Below are 21,746 nucleotides of genomic sequence, written 5' to 3'. Positions count from 1 at the left end.
GCACTTTTATACTTTCATACAGATGTCCATTTGAATACAATGTCAGCTCTCCAAATACCACACAATGTACTTTGGTCTTTAGGCTTGGCTGTCATTATTTCCCGCCAATAATGGTGCTGTTAAAATAGTTGTTCATGGAAATAAATCAGGTAAATATGTGAGATGTAAAAAAGCTGGTTTGAAACAAAAGCAGACATTTCACTTATATTGCAAACTAATCAATTGACTAAACAATCAATCAGTTGATTAATTGATTAGTTAATTAATTGAAATCGTAAGAATTAGAGTAAAACAAAACAAAAATTCACAAGTAAAAATGCCAAATAGGTTCCTGTTTCTCAAATGTGAGAATGTGTCCTTGTTTCCTGATTTACATCGTAGTAAATTAAATATCTTTTGAGTTTTAGACTTTTAGTCAGGTAATATATAAAGACGTTATCTTGGGCTGGTATAGATAGCGATGAGCTTGTTTTTCACAACTTTTTGACATACTTGACTACAATCAAGCAAGAAAATGATCAGCAAATTCATCAATAAAATAAATAATTGTTACTTGAAGCCCTGGACTAACCTCTGAAGCACTTCCACACATTTGGGGTTCCTTCAGTGTTCAGTGCTGATTCATCTGATTATATCTTTGACTTTATCCTGTTTAACTTGTGATTTTACAGGTAATTTACCCACCAGCAGTGACTGAGCTACTTGCTGCTCTAGCTTCTGTAGCGTTGACTCTGTGTTGGTACCAGACTCCAGCAGGCAGAGCACTGCCTCCTCCAGGCTGGACAAGTTGTGATACCACAGAGAGATCAAGGCCTGCTCCTCCAATGAAAGGCCCTGGCTGTAAAACAAACAAACAAACAAACAAAAATCTGGTTGATTTGTATCCTACTACGTCATTACACATTATATATGTTGTATCACTTTGTAAAGATTGGATCACCGGGCAAAGTCTGGATTATATGTTTGGTCTAGACTTTGTAGAAACTAGTGTGTGTCTGTCTGCTATATGACTCTAAAAATCCCTCCCTTGTCCACTCATTCACTACTCCCTATGCAATAGACACTTGTTTACTTTATAGGCAGCAGTGAATTAAGATTTAGGATAGCTATTATCATTTTTCCATCATCACTACCAGCTGTAGAGTCACACAATACAGTATTGTATCTATTAAATACATAATGTGACATAGTGGAAATGTTAGCAGAGGGTAGTGAACATTGTTTTTTTTCCATTTTATTGTAGAAGTTTGAGGGCACTATATTGTCCATAAATTTCAAACGGGAAATGGTGGTCCACACTTAAAATGCACAACACCATATAGGGATGTCAATATTTTTCAATAGTCATAAAAAAAATTAAAAAAAATAAAAATCTTAATAGCTTATGCAACTATCATCTTGGCTTATTTCCATCGTTTTCCACTTGTGCCTTATAGTAACATGTTACTACAACCAGAAGGTGGCGGTGATGCACCTACAAGCTATTTGCCAAACGCTTTGAAATGGAGGACCGAGGTTTGTTGAATAATAGTTGAATAGTTTCCAGCAAATATTGAATGGTATTTTTGCTTGAAATGCCAATCCCCAATACCATGTAGCAAATAGGGAGTGCTTTTGGACAGTCATAGTCTAGGTTTTTAATGTTGCCCTACCTTGAGTATGCAGAGCCCAGAGCATCCAGGAGGTCTTCACTGAGAGCTCCGCTGACACAAGTCACTGGTCGCTGTAGCAATGCACCAATGAGAGGAGAGGCCTCGGGACAAGTGACAAGTGGGACACAAGCTTCTGATGTAGCCAGAATACTGTCACATGAACACCTGTGTGGAAATATTCATTTTATGTTTGCACAAAATGTGTATTATGAAGATAGAAAAGACATCCATCCATCCAAGGGGATGATTTAAATCAAATTCAAATTGGTACACTGACTGCGGTACATACAGTGGTGTGAAAAAGTGTTTGCCCCCTTCCTGATTTCCAATTTTTTTGCATGTCTGTCACACTTAAATGTTTCAGATCATCAAACAAATTGAAATATTAGTCAAAGATAACACAAGTAAACACAAAATGCAGTTTTTAAATGAAGGTTTATATTATTAAGGGAGAAAAAAAATAAATCCAAACCCACATGGCCCTGTGTGAAAAAGTGTTTGCCCCCTCCTGTTAAAACATAACTTAACTGTGGTTTATCACACCTGAGTTCAATTTCTCTAGCCACACCCAGGCCTGATTACTGCCACACCTGTTCTCAATCAAGAAATCACTTAAATAGGACCTGCCTGACAAAGTGAAGTAGACCAAAAGATCCTCAAAAGCTAGACATCATGCCGAGATCCAAAGAAATTCAGGAACAAATGAGAAAGAAAGTAATTGAGATCTATCAGTCTGGAAAAGGTTATAAAGCCATTTCTAAAGCTTTGGGACTCCAGCGAACCACAGTGAAAGCCATTATCCACAAATGGAGAAAACATGGAACAGTGGTGAACCTTCCCAGGAGTGGCCGGCCGAACAAAATTACCCCAAGAGCGCAGCGACGACTCATCCGAGAGGTCACAAAAGACCCCACAACAACATCCAAAGAACTGCAGGCCTCACTTGCCTCAGTTAAGGTCAGTGTTCATGACTCCACCAGAAGAAAGAGACTGGGCAAAAATGGCCCGCATGGCAGAGTTTCAAGACGAAAACCACCGCTGAGCAAAAAGAACATTAAGGCTCGTCTCATTTTTGCCAGAAAACATCTTGATGATCCCCAAGACTTTTGGGAAAATACTCTGTGGACTGACGAGAAAAAAGTTGAACTTTTTGGAAAGTGTGTGTCCCATTACATCTGGCGTAAAAGTAACACCGCATTTCAGAAAAAGAACATCATACCAACGGTAAAATATGGTGATGGTGGTAGTGTGATGGACTGGGGCTGTTTTGCTGCTTCAGGACCTGGAAGACTTGCTGTGATAAATGGAACAATGAATTCTACTGTACCAAAAAATCCTGAAGGAGAATGTCCGGCCATCTGTTCGTGACCTCAAGCTGAAGTCAACTTGGGTTCTGCAGCAGGACAATGATCCAAAACACACCAGCAAGTCCACCTCTGAATGGCTGAAGAAAAACAAAATGAAGACTTTGGAGTGGCCTAGTCAAAGTCCTGACCTGAATCCTATTGAGATGCTGCGGCACGACCTTAAAAAGGCGGTTTGTGCTGGAAAACCCTCCAATGTGGCTGAATTACAACAACTCTGCAAAGATGAGTGGGCCAAAATTCCTCCACAGCACTGTAAAAGACTCATTGCAAGTTATCGCAAACGCTTGATTGCAGTTGTTGCTGCTAAGGGTGGCCCAACCAGTTTTTAGGTTTAGGGGGCAAACACTTTTTCACACAGGGCCATGTGGATTTGGATTTTTTTTTTTTTTCTCCCTTAATAATAAAAACCTTTATTTAAAAACTGCATTTTGTGTTTACTTGTGTTATCTTTGACTAATATTTAAATTTGTTTGGTGATCTGAAACATTTAAGTGTGACAAACATGCAAAAATAAAAAGAAATCAGGAAGGGGGCAAACTCTTTTTCCACACCACTGTACATACCAACACTACTTACCACTTGGCAAGCTAATTATAAGACTGTTCTTGAAGTTAGTGTCTACTAGAAGACAATCAGCTATTTTGATAAATAATAGCATACCATTATAAGGTTCCAACCTTTTAAATGTGAGGATTTGCTGCTTTTCTCTGTTGCATATTATTTCCGAATAAATATTTTGGTCTGTCCGTTGGACAAAATAAAGGGGAAACTGTAATGCTCCTTTTTTGGGGGGACTTTCTGGACATTTCAAAAACAAAAGAAAAATATGTAAACAAAACAATAAGCAGATTTATTAATAATGAAAGTAGTCTTGAAGCTGTACTTTCTCAAGGGTGATTTCTGTTTACCTTTGATTTATGTTAGTCAAAGAGCTGCAGCTCTTCCCAACTTTTTCATGCAGCAGTGCCACCATCTGAAATGTCAGAAATTCACACACACAGCATATTAACATAATTACACTCGGTGTCCTATATATGCACAAATTAAACCTACAGAAAAAAAAAAAAGAGAGACAATACCTTTCTCAGGACTTTGACATGGTATTCTTTTGCTGATACACCCATACACTTCATCACTGCCTGTGCAGCAGCATCGTCTTCTTCTGTAGCAAGTTGACACAACACTTTCTGTGGAAGAGCAGGCAACACAAGAGTTCTGGCACTTAATGTGTATATGTGTAAAAGTGGACTTTGGTACAGTCTGCCTAAGCCCCAAGATCCATAACATCAAAGCTAATTAGCTATGGGAATATAGGATGACTCTGTCTGCATCACATCATTTGAACCACATGAGTGGAGAAAAGGTATTCCAGTAAGTGAGAATGTATGGACAGCATATGAGCAACTCCAGAAATGAGCATTCTTTGTTACAGAGGGCCTCTGTGTTTTACAAGAATTTTTTAAAAGGGGCCTCATCATACACTGATAAACTAGACTAATAAACTCAGCTGATTCTCGTCTGTGAAGAACCCCAGTCATAATGAAGGAACAAAGAGAGGGAACACAATCCTCATATTGTAAGTTATAATGTTACAGGAGGGTTTCTCAAAACAGAAAAAGCTACAAAAATGAAAACTTTTTCTCAGCAAATAAAATAAATATGTTGCAGCACAAGACGAGTTGAAACACACCGACTTGTTTTACTTTCAGTGCTGGCATGTACAAACCAAAACCAAAACCAATGTCACGCAGCATTCAGTGGTCTAATGATTAATATACTGAGTGTTTGACAAGAATTTTCTTCATTGGATTTCACTCAGAAGAGCTATGACAACCCAAAGACCTACAGCATTAAATTAGGGGTTGATTTAAACCTTAGAAACAATCTTCCCCATTCGACCACCAAGTTGACTCACTGGTACAAGTTACATCCAAGTGAGATCCAACAGAAACAGCCAAGGCCTCACATCTTCAGCACACATCTGTTTTTACAACTGTGATGGACCAAAAACACAGAAAAATCCACACCGCTAAGAGGAGACTAAAAAAAGAACAAGTCTCTTTCAAACTACAGATAAAGGGGGCTCAACAAAAGATGAGGAGAAAAATATATTGAAAGAGACAATATGTCAAAAAAAAAAAAAAGAGGACAAATCACAAAATCCAAGGCAGAGCAGTGCTGCAGTGCTGTTGGTGGAGCTGTGTGGTTTCTTTGGCCTGGCCCTACAGCACGCTAAGATCCTTACCCTCCACATAGTCTCACAAAACAACCCCAATCACTACCATGTGAGAGCCCTCAAACCCTGCACATTGAGTGCATACAAAACCAATCACACTTATCCCACCCTTGGTAAGGAGGCACAGTGGGGCTGGGGGATGAGAGGGAAGGAAGACTGGTTAGGAGAAATATCAGAGAGAGGCTGGAACGCACTGCGACTGCTGCATTTGGAGTGGGGAGAAAAGGGTGCGGTCGCCGGCGGAATGGGATGAAGGGCAAATGGATAGATGGATGGCAAATACTTTGGGTCAAAAGTCGCCTTTCTCTCACAGAAAACGGCAACTGAGTTGGCTTCGGGGACACGGACGGGCTGCTGCCATAGAAATTATCCCTCCATAAATCTAAAATTAAAACAGAGGATGTAGAAAAATGCACAAGGCAAAGACTTGGGTTGTTTTTGATGGGTGTCTGTTAACAATTACAAAGCCATGATTGAATTCTCCCAAAACCAATGAAAGACTCTATATAGCCTCAGAAGGCCAAAACAGCAAAGACAAAAAAGGGAAGATGAAATGAAGGAAAAGAGTAGAAAAGGAAGGCTGATCATAGAAAATAATCAAAGTTGGAGGCAACTGTGCTTGAAGCTGGTGCACTGACAGCATATATTCAATAAGTGCAATTTAAGAAGAAAAATCCATTTGTTTCCTAAATATGCCTTTGTTAAACCCATAAACTTGAGGTATTTCATCATTTTACAATGCTGACTTTTAGATGAAAATTAGCAATTTGTGTTATGAAGTCAATCAAGACTGAAAATAAAAAGTTTAACAGTGTGACAAAACCATCGTGAACTTGCTTAAGTTTTTCAGTTTTAGGGGCTGGTAGCAATTTCCAGTGTTCCTTTTTTGGTTGGAGCTCCCTTTTATGTTTACATAAGGGTCATGAATTGTGCTTTACAATATGAAGCAAAGCAAAACAAAACATATAAGCATATTATAATATTAGATTGAAAAGTCTGAATGTCGAGTCAAAATGGTGTCTAGAAATATATGTTTCTTAAGTCATGAATGCAGAATTGAGCGTTTAAAGGCATTGTTTGATTTTTGGAAAGCATGTTTTCTTGCTTTATTGTTTAAAGGCAAATTAGAAGTTATTTAACATTCATCATAATGCGTATAATATTCAATTCATATGTCCACCCAATATTTGTGCCGCATCAACTCACAATTAGAAGACTCTGGTAAACTATTTGCCAACACTATTGGTAGCCAAGACACAGTCGCAGCAGGTAACGCTCTGTCAAACCACAAACTGTCCTTTTTGTATTTCTGCATAGGAACAAAGTTAACAAAGAAGATGGGAAATAATTCACCAAAAGGTCAAACTATTCCTTTAATTTGAAAGGAAGAAATATAAAAGATAATGTCAGTCAGTGAGGCGGTGACACCCAAGAAGAATCAGGGAGATGAGAGATGAAGGGTACGCGTTATTGTGACAAAACCACTTTCATCTTCAAATAATAACACAGCAAACAGCAGCCAACGTGAAGCAATATTCTGATATATGTTTTCATACTATGAAGAAGCCACAGAGGCTGCAGGGCCTACCTGTGGTTTACCCTGTTTGAGTCACTAAAGATACACATCAAAGATTAAGGTATCAAACAGTTCCACCATTGGCCCTCTAATATTACACTTTCATGTTTTACTTATCTGTCATCTCCTCAAAGATCATGCTATGTTGCTGCAGCACTGTGTGGTCCCTCTGCTAGTGCAGGATGTCGAGAAACAGACCAATTGAGTTAATGACTATCTGACATCGCCGGCAGCTATGTGGCTGTACCCAGAATTCATCAAACCCATTGAGAACACTCAGATGTGGAGGAGAGGCAGACAGGGAGGAGTGAAGCAAAGACACAAGTTAGAAACGGCAAAATACTCTATGAACTGCCATGATTTAATGAGAAAAATGCATGCGGCTTTTAACAGTATATACAGTAGTAGAAAAACACATGTATTTGCACAAAGACTCAAAAACATGTGCAAGCACATGCATAAACTCACAAAGAGCACAGTATTTAGCCACTTAGCACCAGACCCTCTGTTTATTATGGAGGCAGCAAGAAAACAATGTTGGGGAGCAAGATCAGACAGGGCTAACAGAAAACAGGCTGCATTCTGCATTCCAGGACAGGCGGTCCAACACAACGCAGACGCAGCGAGAGACACAGAGACAGACCATCGCTGGCATAAAACCATCCATTTGCCCTGCTCCCCCCAGTCGGTCTGAGCTGCGGTGAAAAAGGGTTTTTTTTTGTGCTTCCTGCCATTCCTGTCATTTGTGGTAAGAGGAAGCTTCTTTGGTGGACAATAAATGACAATGAGGAGAGGCTTGAGAAGCGGTCATGAGTTTATTGTACTTATACTCGTTGGACACTTTCAACGAGCACCTTTCAGTACAGAATACATATGTGAAATTTCCGTACCAGTGGCCCCAGTGACCCAGACTGTAAGTGCTGCTCCTTAAAGCACTGAACGACAGTTAACTACTTCTATACAATGTGGAAAACGCAGCACAAACCCAGACTGATTTTTAACGTTTATCAATGATTAAAGTGCTGCAAGTAACTATTATGTTCATAATTGGTTGATAAGTGAATTATTGACAGAAAACAATCAAACTTTGCAGGCTAACGCCGTCTTTAAACGTCTTGTTTTTTCTGACCAATGTTAAAAACTCCCAAATATAATCAGTTTACTATTGCAGAAGATTAAGGAAACCACAAAAAAAATTATATTTCTACGGCTGGAGCCAGGCCTGTCACAATTATTACAATATCGCCCGAACACAACTATTTGAGATAATCGCAATTATTCTGCATAATCTTTAGAATCAGCTCCAATCATCTTTACAAACAATACTTCATACTTCCCCCATTTTTCCCCATTCGAGGTTTGACTCGCACTCTTCAATGACGTGAAATCTCGTATCGTTACTGCCTTCTGCTGTGATTTAATAGGATATATACATGGGGTATTAGCCCCACCATGGTATATGGTTTATTTTGATTATTGCTACCCGTTATTATCAGTAATTTCTTTGTATACTTCAGTATTAGGCTCTGTGTATTTAAGTTGCCTAAAAGGCGAACAGAAATACAATTTTGATTTATATGTTCAACGTTCAATGCCAATAAATGGCTCCTGTGCTTCATACAGTGTATGTGCTGTATATTATTAAACCATGATTAGAAAAACTCAACTAAATTTCCTAATCACAATTATTTGTATTATCATTTCATGATCATGCTCTTGCTGGATCATTTCTTTAAAAAAACAACAAAAAAAAAACACTTAATAAATGTATGAATCGTCAAAATAGCTACCAGTTATTTTCTGCTGCTTCATTTATTGATTAATCAAATTCATTTTTAAGCTCTAGACCAATTCAATTGTTCCTTCTTGTTTCAGTAAAAGTCACCAGAAAAGATGGAACTAAGCAGTTATATCACAACTATCCGATCATAACCATGTCTCATTTTGCACAGACATCATACAAAAACATATGCCCACGACACAGATGCAAACACAACCATGCACACATGTACTCCGCTTCCCCTCTTATGGGTCAAAGACCATCTGGCAAATTCAAGGCACTGTTTTAATTAGCAAGATGTTTTATTAGATGAGAAATTAATCAAAAGAATACAAACACACAGTTAATCTGGCAAAAATGTGAAGGTTTCACATTGTTTATCATAGGCCATCTGTGTGAACCCTCTCAAAGTTGAAAATTGCAGAATCTTTTCTTCCCTCTGTTCTCTTTCCCTCTTTTGTGCGTGCGCCTTGAGAACACACAGTAAGTAGGATCAGCTAAGTCTAATATAAAGGCTGATCCTTCTCTGGTGACAAGAGGCAGTAAAACAGTCAATTTTAATTTGCTTTCAAAATATGCTTTACAGTTTGATGCACAAAGGCTTAGACTAACGGAGACACAATCTACCTCATTCATCATCCATGTCCAATTGGAGGGGAAAGACAGAAAGCTGGCGCGCAAACTTCTATTAAAACTAAATTAGACAGAAAATCTCTTCAGCAGCCCAAAGGCAGTCAAACAAAGATTCTTTTAAGAGTGTTTGTTACAGTAAAATAATGATCTGTAATTGCCAACTAATCCGTATGTCAAGTCTGTCCAGAACTAATTAGAACGTAAACAGCAAATAGAACGTGCCTGACAATGATGAGAACGTGCATATGACTGACTGTTAGAAGAAAATATGCATGTACAACTAAACACAATTAAATGTTCTCGATAATTCAGAGTTTTTGTCTCCATCTCTTCAAGCTTCCCTGAGTTATCGTTCACATCCAAACACAATGAAGACACAGCGAGTACCATCAAAATGATCAGGTGAAGTCGTGATTGAACATTGACACACTGTCACTGACTTTGGCTGCCGTATTTCTTTTTCTTTCCTCTTTGAGTGTTAGACTTGTGTTTGTTCAGTAACACTGGTTGAACATTATGGCACTCTGTCATATCCCTGCTTCTTCCCTGAAACAGTGTCAAAATAAAATAGTTTGTATGTCAGGTGAACCTAGTGAGTCTGCTACCATTGTCAAAAATAATCACAAAGCTTATATGACACAAACAACTTGTCTAACAGACCAAACACTGTTCATAATCTTAACAAAGTGCATTATTTCACCAGACTGTTGTTTCCCAAACTTTACTCACTGCACATTATGCACTTTTGTGCAATTGACTAAAATGTGCCTACAGCAACATGTACAACTACCAGAATTTGTATCTAGATTTGGTCAGATTCATGTTTAGTTAACATTTGAATAGATAATTGATGGTTTATGTCATGATTTTTCTAGTTTTAGGCTGTTTTACTTAAACAACCTAATTGTAAAGCTGTTTTGTGTCAAGAAAAATTAAAATCCTGATGCATTTTAGATGTTAGCCTTATTATTACACATATACAGCTTGGGGTAACAAAAACAATCAAGTGACAAAACTGAAGTATTCTATTGGGACAGGATTCAAAATGTATGAAATGACACCAAGCCCTAATTTGCCTTAATTTTAATAAGTATTTTTCTGAATTGTTGTATCTTTAGAAGATAAATTACAGTAAAGTGCTGACTGTACGTACAGTAAAGAGATGGCTAGATTTGAAACAATCGTGGTGTAGCTTATGATAGCTGCTACTTAGGCCTCAACGTTTCCCTGAATATCAGTTTGAACTGAAATGTCAACAGCAAAATGAGCTGTACAGATAAAACATTGTTATTGTACAGTACAAAGTGAATTAGAAAGTTGGTGTGTAAATCCAGTTATGGGTCACTTTGCTAAAATCTCATTCCTCATTCTAAAAGGATCAGTGTTACAGGTTCACTGAATTTCCCTGAGTCTTCGCTGCTTAGTAATCACTTAACCCCGAGTTCAGCAGTAAAAGAGATTTAGACTTTCCAGTTCATACCCGTATCCACTGGTTGGCTTTTCTTTCCACAGCATTGCTTGGATCCTCTGAGTATAGTCCCCACAGACACTGGAGCAGCAGCCCTCTGCTTGATTCTGCAGACAATACAGCACTACATTACACACCATGTCAGAATCATTGCCGTCATTATTACTTCCGTCTGCCTGGGAGTTTTGAAACACTGATTGTAAGCGTGAAGTGTAAGTTGTGGGGAAGGTGCACTCACCGGCCGCAGTCACATAACGGTTCCAGCAGAGCCGGCCTAAAAACTGGCCTAAGAGGGGAAGCCGCTTCATGGTTTCAGTTGTGGAGCTCTTAAAGATAGACAGAGCAAAGCACAAAGAGAAGAAAATGTATTTGATACTGTACATGTTTTTAATTTTGAACTCTCATACCTCCAGGAAGGCACATACAGCACAGTAATAAGATCTATTTTCCATCTGGTATATAATCAGACTAAAATATGACAGAAGTGGAGCCAGTACAAAAAAAATAAAATTTCTTTCATCATTTCAGTGTATTACAGATGTTTACACCTCATCACCTGTTTCATCCTCTTTTGTTTTGTCTTTTGAACCTAGCAACCCTGTGAAACAACACTAAACAGGAGAAGATGTAAACGAGCAAAATTCTTCTTCATGGGTGAGAGGACTGAGCTGAGTAACAGAGACATCCAAAGGCGTCCAGCGCATTGCTCATGCACCTTTGTTTCCTATGTTTTGCTCATGCCACAACTCCCTCAATAGTGTCAACAGTGAGAGGTATAGAAAACAGAACACAGTGCAGAGCAGGGCTCTGGTCGAGGGTGCTATACCTGTAAGGGTTTAAGTATGTGTGTTTCTGTGCGTGTTTATCCAGCTCGAGAATAACAGACCATGTGATTTATTTCACCTCACAGCCAATTAAAACACCCGGAGAGTTTTGATGTTACGACGGACGCTTGTTTTTAAGAACTGGAACAACCTTTAATCCTGACTTCCTATACATTTCAATTTTATAAATATTCAATTTCCCCAGATGATTAATGGAAAAAACTAAACGGTGTCGGTGCTGTTGTGAAAAATAAGACCATTCAACACCAGGACAAAATAAAAGGTGAGTTTTACAACTGCTTCAGCTGGCAGTTCAGGACAACCAGACCAAACTAATAATTGAATTTCGCTACAAAAAAGTCATGCATGTTGTTATCTGTGCTAGTGCATGGCAAGCGGGAGACTAAGACAGGCCTTCAGTCTCCAATCCTTTAAAAATGATTTTTGATTCAAACTAGCCTGTAAATTAACAGGTGTACAATATTGCTTTTGTTCCATCTTATTACTTTTCTGGGTTTAATACATTAACACAGAGCACGCCCTGTTTTACTATATGATGACTGCATTGGGACATGTAGAAAACAGATCAAAGAGCTGACGTATTTCTTAAATTTACAAGCATATCTGCACATGTGTGCATGAATCATATTCACGCGCATGTACAGATTTACTTATTATTCAAGCCTTATTAACGGACTATATATATATATATATATATATATATGTGTGTATGTATATAGATATATCTATATACACACACACTTCTCCTCTGAGCTGATTAAACTCTACAGCAAAGCTTTGGTGCAGAAAAATCCCAGTGAAATCTGATATATATATGCCAGTTGTAATTGAAGCAGTGTGCTGTTGCTCAACCGCAGACAATTTTGCTTACTTGACTGAATTTGTTTATTTTTAAATGAATTAATAAGTCAAACGACAAACACTTATTCGGCAACATACTGTATAACTACAGGCCACTACTAGAGAGGTTACAAATACATGATTTCATCCTGATCTAAAACTGTAAACACAAGCGGAACAGTCAAAGCTGTGTTCGCTCTCGGGATCAAACAGGGAGGAGTGGTGACGGTGACGGTGGTGGATACGTGGTGCTCCGCACTGAATATTTCAGACACACTGTCAGGAGGTTAGCGTGAGAGTAGATGTCCGTCCTTGTCAAATATCTGCAGCCTAACATGTCAACACTGCACACTGACCGAGCACCGAGTTGGAGCTCGGTCATTGACAGTCACTGATACCAAACACACACAAGCAACGCACACAGGTTCACAGACACGATGCCCAGATTATTATGTCATATGAATGCCACAAGCTACACTGTCTCATCAAGCAATGATTTTTATTTTACCACCGTATGGACATTTATTGTTACACAACACACCAACTAATCGTGATGTAACAATATACATTGGTTTAGTGAAATAATGCGAAAGTTTGGCGATGTAACAAAATAAATAAAATCATGAAATTAATAAATACTGGATTATTTTTTTTGGTCGGTAGCCGATATGCCAATATTTTCAAACTTTTAACTGACCGATAGCCAATAGCAATATATGCACTTTTTTTTTTCCTCCACCTTCTGTGTTGGAGTTAACATATTATGTCCACTGTTATTGCTCTGGCCCAGATGTACACATTCACTGATACAAAATAAGAAGAGATACTTATTGATACTCTTATCGATACAACTCTCCATAAATAAATACATTACATTATATAAATTAACAGTGTTGAGTAGCAAACTGGAACAGCATTATTTTAAACAGGACTTTTTCGTTGACAGTGTTTTTACTGTGCAGTACTGCAGCTCCCTCATCACTGAATGATTGATCCGCCCCTGCTCTGAGTGATGTGAAACTGGAGTTTCTGACCGTCAGCTTGTCAGCAGATCACGCGCGGAGCACGCGCTGACCATTTCAGGCGGAATTAATGAACGCACCGATAACTACCAGCTGGTTAACGGTTACGTTTAATTGTTAACCCATGTTGGTATAATTTAGTTGACTGTGTGTGAAGCTGCAGGCTGATTTCATACAGCAGCAGCGACACATGAACTTCGAGCTTGCGGGCCGCCCAGGTAAAGTATATGCATGTGAAACACCGTATTGTGTATCCATATTTTGCTATAACAAGAGCATTTACTTATAAAAACAGAATACATTGATACCTTGTAAAAACTTGCAATTGTTTTTTTTTTTTTTAATGCTATTTTATCCAGAAAATGAATGATTTTCGTTATCACGAGAAAACAAAGCTCGTTTGTTCATAATTATGGGTTCATTTCTCTTGATTGTCACGAGAAAATAGAAGCCAGATTTCTTGTTTGCCGTGAGACGTTCAGGCCCGTCCCACATACATCAGAGTCCCAGAGCATCTCAACATACTTGTAGCCTACAGCTGTTGACAACTGTGGAGGACTGTGATCGTTTTTTCAGAAACAAATACTGTCTCTGTATTTTCAGAGAAAACTTTGCACTTTTAAAGTAGACCTCCATGTAAATTTTGTAGTCAGCATTTAAAGCAATTACTAGTACTGCAGGGGTTATAAATAAAGCGAGGCATAAGGAGGACGGGGAAAAATACCAGAAACAAAAATGTTTCTAGTCCGATATACATGTGTTTGTGTTGTTTTCATCTAAAAAAAAAAAAAAGAAAATCAGAGAGCAAACATGTAGGAGTTTCAAAGTTGCCGAAACAGAAAATATAAAGGCAGCTTTAGACCTGTGTGTTGAAAAAGAGTATCAGACTGTGAAGGAGACTAACTTGACTCATTCAAAAGGGTGAGATCACCATTAATGGGAAGCTTAATGGAAACAGGCCAAGCAAAGTTTCTCTAAATACCCCTGCTCAGCCCCACAACACCACCAAAGCCGTCTGAAACAGACTTCACACTTTGCCTTCCCATCAGTCCAGCAGCCCATGGTAAAAGTTCTGTGTGTGTGTGTGTGTGTGTGTGTGTTTTTCTGATGAAACTGTAAAGGAATGCCCATTTCCTATAGAAACTGCATGCTGTGGGACTGCAGGGATGCCCACAAGAATGAGCCATCACAAGACAAAGTAATTATCACTGAATACCCAGGGCCAAAATCTGCATGAAAGCCTTGTCCACATTGTCCCTAAATATAAAAGGGTTTCAAGACCATGTGTCTTGTTTTGATTAGGGACATACATGACGGACAGAAGTGACTGATTACGTACCAGCTGAAGAGCCAAATGGGACAAGTTCATAGGCAACAGTGAGGTAACACTTCTGTCCCTGCACTGAGCCACAATCAGAGTAGCCCTAACAATAAATAGGAAAGTCACTATGCTGAGCACACAAATATACACTAGAATGTATTGTCGAATTCCGCACGCTCTCCGTCCATCTTACTTTAGTGCTGCAGGGTTCCCTGATCATTTCCTTTGAGGAGTGATTTAATACTGCATCTGTGGTGTAGCAACTATGTTGAAAGCAGACTTGACAAGCTGTACAACAACATAGCAGGTGCGCATCGAAAAACACTCTTCGGAAGGAATAGCTTGACATTTGGGAAACAGCGAGTTTAGCTCCATCTAAAATGCACACAGAAGCACCTCCCAAGCGGAATAATATCCTTTGTTTAATCCTTACAAAACCTGAGGGATATAAATGTCAGTTTGTGGTTAAGGACACACAGTGACTTTCTGACATGTCCTTTGGTTACATAGCAACCTCTCGGTGATGACAAGACTCCAGGAAGTCACTGCATCCAGCCAAGAAAAAGCCTGCCACACCTGTTAAACAGCTAAATGACATTTTTACATTTTGTTTTTTGTGCATATTAAGCCGTCGAGGTATAACATACCTGTAAAGGTACTGGTAGGTACAATTTTGCTGCCCAAAGACAGAGATATGCTACCTGCTAAGTTATGTTGTTTCGGTAAGAGAACCGTCTGCTGGCCCCAACCTTTTAACAAGTGGACATATATGAGAGTGCTGTTAGACTCCTCGTCCAATATCCCTGTAAGAAAGCAAATAAGCCTATTTCATAAAATGTCCCTATTCCACTTAAAAAGGCAACATGCAGATAATTTTTTTTTTTTTTTTTTTTAAAGTGTAAACCTGGAAATGAACAATAACAAGGAGTATTTCACATCTGAGGCCATAAGCCACAGGAAAGTTATAAAGCCATCAAAGGATGCAAAATGCTGCCAAGAAGCAGGCTATCCTCAGCTGGTCTTTTATGAGCCCACTGCCAGTAAAAAGGATTTCAACCCAATTAAGCTATACCATTCTCTTTCTTTGTGTCCTTCTTTGTATCCGCTCCATCATTCTACACACACGCTGACACCTCTGCACGACGTATACCGAGAATGATGCCAACAGAAAAGACGACAGACAGAGAAAAATAAAAGCCAGTCAGTGCTTGATCTGGAAAAATATACGGCGTGTTGCCAAAGCAATGAGAAAGTCTAAAGTAGGACAGGCGGACACACTGAGACCGATTCTAACCATGACCAAAGTGTTAGTGAAACACCATCACAGATTAAAACTTGCAAGTGCACCATGAAGGTAAGACTAACAAGGAAAAGATTCCTGATGTGAGAAAAAGAGTATATCATGTGAGAAAAAATGGTTCTAAAAAGCAGCGAGACAGAGAGTCCTGAGGTAAAAGAGCTGAATAGAGGAGGTATGACCATAACAGTGAAATCTCAGTCCTGCAGCCCCAATGTCCTCTGCCCCCTTCCCAAATTTGCTGGACCTGATATGGGGATACATTAGGTTAGCGCTGGAGGTCCCAGTGCGACTATTACCTGACTAACTCAACATTGCAGCGCTGCCAGCGAGACATACACAGCCTCTACTCAGCACAGAGCACCTTCTGTTAGCAGGACCCTGCCAGTGTTAGTGTTCAAGCCCTGGCTCGGACAGAGATGGAGCGTGTGCACGTTTGGGCATGTGCATTAGACTTGCACTTGTTTGAATTAACTTCGTGCCTCATTAATCAGACAGCTGCTTGACTTGATTAAAATCCATTCATTGGATAAGGCGTGCTAAGTCTATCAGGCCTCTTAGTTGATGCGAGCATTGAATTTGTCTTGACAGCCATCTTAGAAACGTAGCGTAGGAGCAGGATTATCCGAATGTGTCAAGAACATAAATGTCAGAAGTACACTTGCAATATGAGAAAGTCAAGAAACAAAAGCTGTGAAGGTATGACCTCAACTTTTTACTGCGTCTGCTTACCATGTTGTTGATGTGTGCGAGAAGTTGTTGGAGGAAATCCCTGAGTCGGTTTAAGTGTAGGCAGGTGTCTTTTTGAGTGTCTGGACTGTCGGCCTGGCCCCACGCCACCGCTTTGTCCAGCCAGAACTGAATCTCCCGAACATCCAGCGAGGGCTCTGCTGTTTGCTGGAGCTGGCTCACTGGCTGCAGCTCAGACATTTTGGCTGCTTGTCCAGGCAAATTTACTTAGGAGCTAAGAGAGAAAAGATAAACAATAAGACCACAGTCAAAGCCAAGGATTACACAGAAAGCATCTAATCGTCTGTTCTTGCTGGTGTTAGGGATGAGCAAAGGAACCATTTTTACATCGGTGATTTGTACTTTACATAACATTTAGAAAATGTTTCATGCTATTCCATTAATTAGTTACAAAGGCTAAAAATCGAAATCAAAATTTTAAATATGAAAAAATAGGCGTTGCAAATATTTTGAGAAAAGAAATAGATGTAGACAATTGCTTGATCTCATCGAGCCACTTTTGAGTTTTGGGGAGAAAGGATGAATGAAAACAGAAAAATTCTTTTTTACAAGAAAACCCCACAAGGCACATTTGATGTAGATCAGCTATATTTCATACAGCAAGTTTATTCAGTGAGTGTTGTTATTGTTACGTCAACTAAAAAGATCAACCATGAAGATGAGATATTTCAGTATATGGGTGACCCTGAAATTAAATAAACATAGAGAGAGGACGAACAATCTGAACTCCTGGTTATTTGGTTTATTTTATATGAAACAAAGAACCGTATAAAATTGTAAAACATTATTGGCCATTTAGAACATTATTATTTCATGAATTGTAAGAATTTTGTTAATATTAGTCAACAGTTAGTACCATAAATAAGTCCTACGGAAAAAATACAAAACTCGAACTAAAAGTTAAGTATTGGCTATTTATTAAAACTGGATTAAGAAAAGAAACGGTCAAATATACTTAAAAATATAACTCACAAAACATTTTCATACTGATAATCACTTTAAATATCTGTGAAAATATACACGAATACAAATATATCTGATAAACGAGTGTCAGTTGATAATAATCAATGTCATTTTTGGCCTCTACTTTAATACTGTATGTGCACATGTGGCCCACATTATCCCCTACTTTCTATGGGGCCGTTGGTGGCTAATCCAATAATAAGTGGAATTATTAAATAGAAAAGAAATTGGGGGCAATAAATGTGTTAAATCTGGTTATGTTAACCTCTTATTACCACAATCTAACAATGAGACTTTTAAGCTCCAGGCGATCAAGCTTTCTCCCACACATTCATGATGGCCTACTGAGAAATAAACAGTACATTCTTCACCTTTTATGAAGACGGAGAGAAAGACGTGGGGGGCAGATCACAGGGTGTGTGAGGATGTGTTTCATGTCTGTATATAGCCTGAGAATGGTGTGTGTGTGTGTGTGTGTGTGTGTGTGTGTGTGTGTGTGTGTGTGTGTGTGTGTGTGTGTGTGTGTGTGTATTTGTTGTTTTTTGCCATAATGATAGGTCTGTGTGGGACGCCACAGGGTTGTGTTTTATGATCACCTCGTTACACACAATTTGTTTAATGTCTTTCCATCATCTCTGCTGGAAAGCCCCTATGGCTTGCTGATGTGAATATATAAATACTCATTTTGGGGGAGGAAAAAAAAGCCAGACCAAATTCGGAACAAACGCCTCTTGTTGACTTGTGTCTTAGAGGCTCCGTTTTCAGCGAAGCAGACGTGGAAAAGAACTACATGCCGACAGTTTCACACACGATCTTTATCACAAGGACAGTTACATGTAAATACACGGGCGCATATTGTAGAAGCTCAAAGTTGGTGCAAACGCATGTGACACAGGCTGAAAAAAAACGTGCACATGCGCAAACACACTCGTCAGCAGCCCTGGTGTTGGCTGAACACATTCTGGAGCAGGAACGAGATGTGACTGGTCAAATATTATCTTTGAAGATTTGTTAAACTAAGCGTGTGGACTTTGGGTTTCGCTGAGTTTGCTGTTCCAATTAAGAGATTGTTGACGTTATTTCAGTATAATCAAATCAGTTAAACATCACTTTCTGCAAATGTACTTCTGTATGCTTCAGTGTGTTATATTTAGGAGAGCCGGGATTAAATTAGACTAATGTAAATCATAAAAGGAACAGTTTTGTTCATATTTACACGAATCACTTCTACAGATGCATCTAAACGGGGCACTACGGATCAATGAATGGTGTGACTTTTCCAGTCACCAGATCTACATCCAGCTAAATCCAAAAAACACAACTTGTATTGGAGATTTTGGATTAAAGTGTTAGACAGCGCTTTTGACCACCATCCACTTTGACCACCCACGGCTTAATTTCTACACTAAAAGTTCAAGATACTTGAAGAAGTTGTGCACAGGAGCTGTCCTGACGTCTTGTGATGGCCCAACACTTCCCCCATTGCTGATGATTCCATTATTAATTATTCTGTCCATTTTTTTTTATTTACTAATTCACAGTTACATCCACAACACGTCATAACACTGCAAACATCCTTATTACGTAAGGTTACATTGATTACAGCTAGTTAATGTCTTGAATAGTTAAGTTATCGTTCACACAGTTTCTACAACCCACAGTTGTGCCTTCAAAGAGCTTGTTTTTTTATGACCAACAGTTAAAAACCCAAAGACAGTCAGTTTAAGAAAAAAAAAAAAAAAACAGCATCAAATCATCATTCAGGAAGCTGCAACCAGAGTGTTGACATCAATGCATGCAAATTACTCAAAGTATCAAATGATCAGTTGCAGATTAATCTTCAACCTATTAGTAGTAGTAGTAGATATATCAACTAATCCCTTTATTAACGAGTAATTTCAGCTCTAATCATCACGACTTCCCAAAACCCAAGAGATTAAACAATTAATCAAATTACTGCTCCAGCCCTGAATTTCATCTTGGAAAAGATGTTGTTTTTTTTTTTTTTTCCTCTAAAAGAGAAAGATACACAGCTACATTTGTACACCTGGATCATAACCCTCCCAAGACACACCCGGGGGTGCAAATATACAAATACAAAAACGCCATAAGAGCAAATCATGCGGCTTCACACCGATTAAAGTGGTGGAAAGGTTCAAATGTTCCTGTGTACCTGACACACCGACTCATCGAGCAACAACCACATCCCGCCACAGGATGCCAGTATTTCCTCGACTCGACTGCAGGTAGTTCAGCTCAAAGTAAAGACAGAAAAGAACTAGATACGTCAGTCGGAGTTTAACTTTGTCACATCTCTTTCAATACACAATATTTGAAATCATTTCCGCTTTTCTTTGCCAAGAGCTATCGTTATTTAAGCTGTCAGCAACGTCGCTGCTCTATAGTCGTGTGACCGTCGGCTGTGGCAACTTCAAATGCGAACTTACATGTAAATAAGAGGTGCGGACATTTAAGTTTCACCTCTATAGAGAAGACGTCAGCTACATCCATTCATTCTTCGTGTCTTCGGACAAGGAGACAAGGTGTTTGTACTGCGATGTAAACAAACTGAAATTCCCTCCTTGCTCCGGCTTCCGGGTATGGCGGAAGACCATTGGCTGAGATCCACGTGACCCTCTAAACTGCTACTCGCATTGCCTGCTGGGAAATCGAGTCGCATGGTTAAACAGAGGTAGCAATTAAAAAAAAAAAAAGTTTCTTATTCACCAATTTAAATTTTGTATGCAGAAAACAAATGTTAAAATGTTTTTGTTTTTTTTCAATCTTTCTAGAGCTTTTCACTCATTTGTTCTTTATGTTGACATTTCCAACTTATACTGATTGAAATCAATTTTGACTAAAGATAACGCAAACAATGTACGGTATACGTTTTAACAACCATACAATTTATAAACAAGCTAAATTAAGCTAAAATAGAGTCAGGCTGATAAATAGAAATGCAGTGTCAGTGCACAAGAAATGAATATACAGTGTGCTGTAGCTCCAATTTAATTGTGCATACAAAAGCAGTGGCCAAATGAGGAGTTTAAGCTTCATTTTATTAAAACTGAGATTTAGAGAGAACAACAAGTTGTCTTGAGGTTTGCTCTATCTTTGTTATGCATAGAAAATGAAAACTTCTTCAAAGCATGTGATCTGACAGTAAAAAGTTATTTGAAAATAATGTTTCTATTATTATGCACTTTGGAAATACAATCTTCTGTGGAAGAAACAAAGAGGATTCACGAAATACAACACAACAGTATTTGAGAGAATAAACACAAAAAACTAATAAAATGAACAGGGTGACCAATCATATGATGTAAATTTGTAATTTGTATTTAAGATTAATGAATTAATCCGAGTGAACCAAATATAATTTTACTGTTATGAAAGATGTGAAGAAATATTGGTTTGTGATTATTCAGAGATAACCTGTCACAATTATTACATTATCACCTGATCGCAATTATTTGAGGATAATCGTCATCATTTTGCATATAGTTGTCAGAATCATGTCTATAACAGCTTGATAAAACTAACAGTGATGTCATATTTCCATCCATATTTCCACACCATTTTCCACCATTTGAGGTTTAACTGGCACTCTTTTAATGACATTACCTCATCTCGCCCCCTTCTTCTGCTGTGGTTTAACAGCGCATGAGTTGAGAATTAGCCTCTAAACCTCCAGTGTTCTACCGACAACATTTAGATGAGCATCTGGTTGACCATAACATTATGGATTTAGTTGCAAAGAATAAATCTCTCTTGTTTTTCATAAGTTGTATTATTAACCTATGATTGGGGTTATAACATATTAGTGACATAAAATGAACAGAAAAAGACAAATTGTAAGAAAATGAATTGACAGCTAAGATGTCATGATTGAGACAGCCTTAGATCTCCAGGCCTTTCATGTGATGCACAGATATATTTAGTTGAACAAGCTCAATCTGCCACCATGATTTCCAAACAGTAATGAAAGTGTAATTG

General features: G+C 38.6%; 1 protein-coding gene across 1 annotated transcript in view; it reads right to left on the bottom strand.

Moving 5' to 3' along the window:
• fancc (FA complementation group C) overlaps positions 1-20,322 on the bottom strand; it is a 34,720-nt gene extending 14,398 nt beyond the window's left edge. The window contains exons 1-8 of the mRNA XM_069178213.1: positions 20,198-20,322; positions 16,770-17,001; positions 10,951-11,038; positions 10,725-10,819; positions 4,099-4,206; positions 3,928-3,992; positions 1,653-1,817; positions 685-838 (exon numbers count right to left, since the gene is read on the bottom strand). Of these exons, the coding sequence (XP_069034314.1) occupies positions 685-838; positions 1,653-1,817; positions 3,928-3,992; positions 4,099-4,206; positions 10,725-10,819; positions 10,951-11,038; positions 16,770-16,967 (873 nt within the window). The 5' untranslated portion in view covers positions 16,968-17,001; positions 20,198-20,322. The remainder of the gene's footprint in view (positions 1-684; positions 839-1,652; positions 1,818-3,927; positions 3,993-4,098; positions 4,207-10,724; positions 10,820-10,950; positions 11,039-16,769; positions 17,002-20,197) is intronic.
• Between the last annotated feature and the right edge of the window lie 1,424 nt (positions 20,323-21,746).

This window comes from Embiotoca jacksoni, unplaced genomic scaffold (genome assembly GCF_022577435.1).
Source record: "Embiotoca jacksoni isolate LCO1_2020_lvr unplaced genomic scaffold, fEmbJac1.0.p SCAF_8, whole genome shotgun sequence".
NCBI lineage: Eukaryota > Metazoa > Chordata > Actinopteri > Embiotocidae > Embiotoca > Embiotoca jacksoni.
The sequence above is the reverse complement of the archived record's forward strand: the minus strand, read 5'-3'. Positions and strand labels throughout refer to the sequence as shown.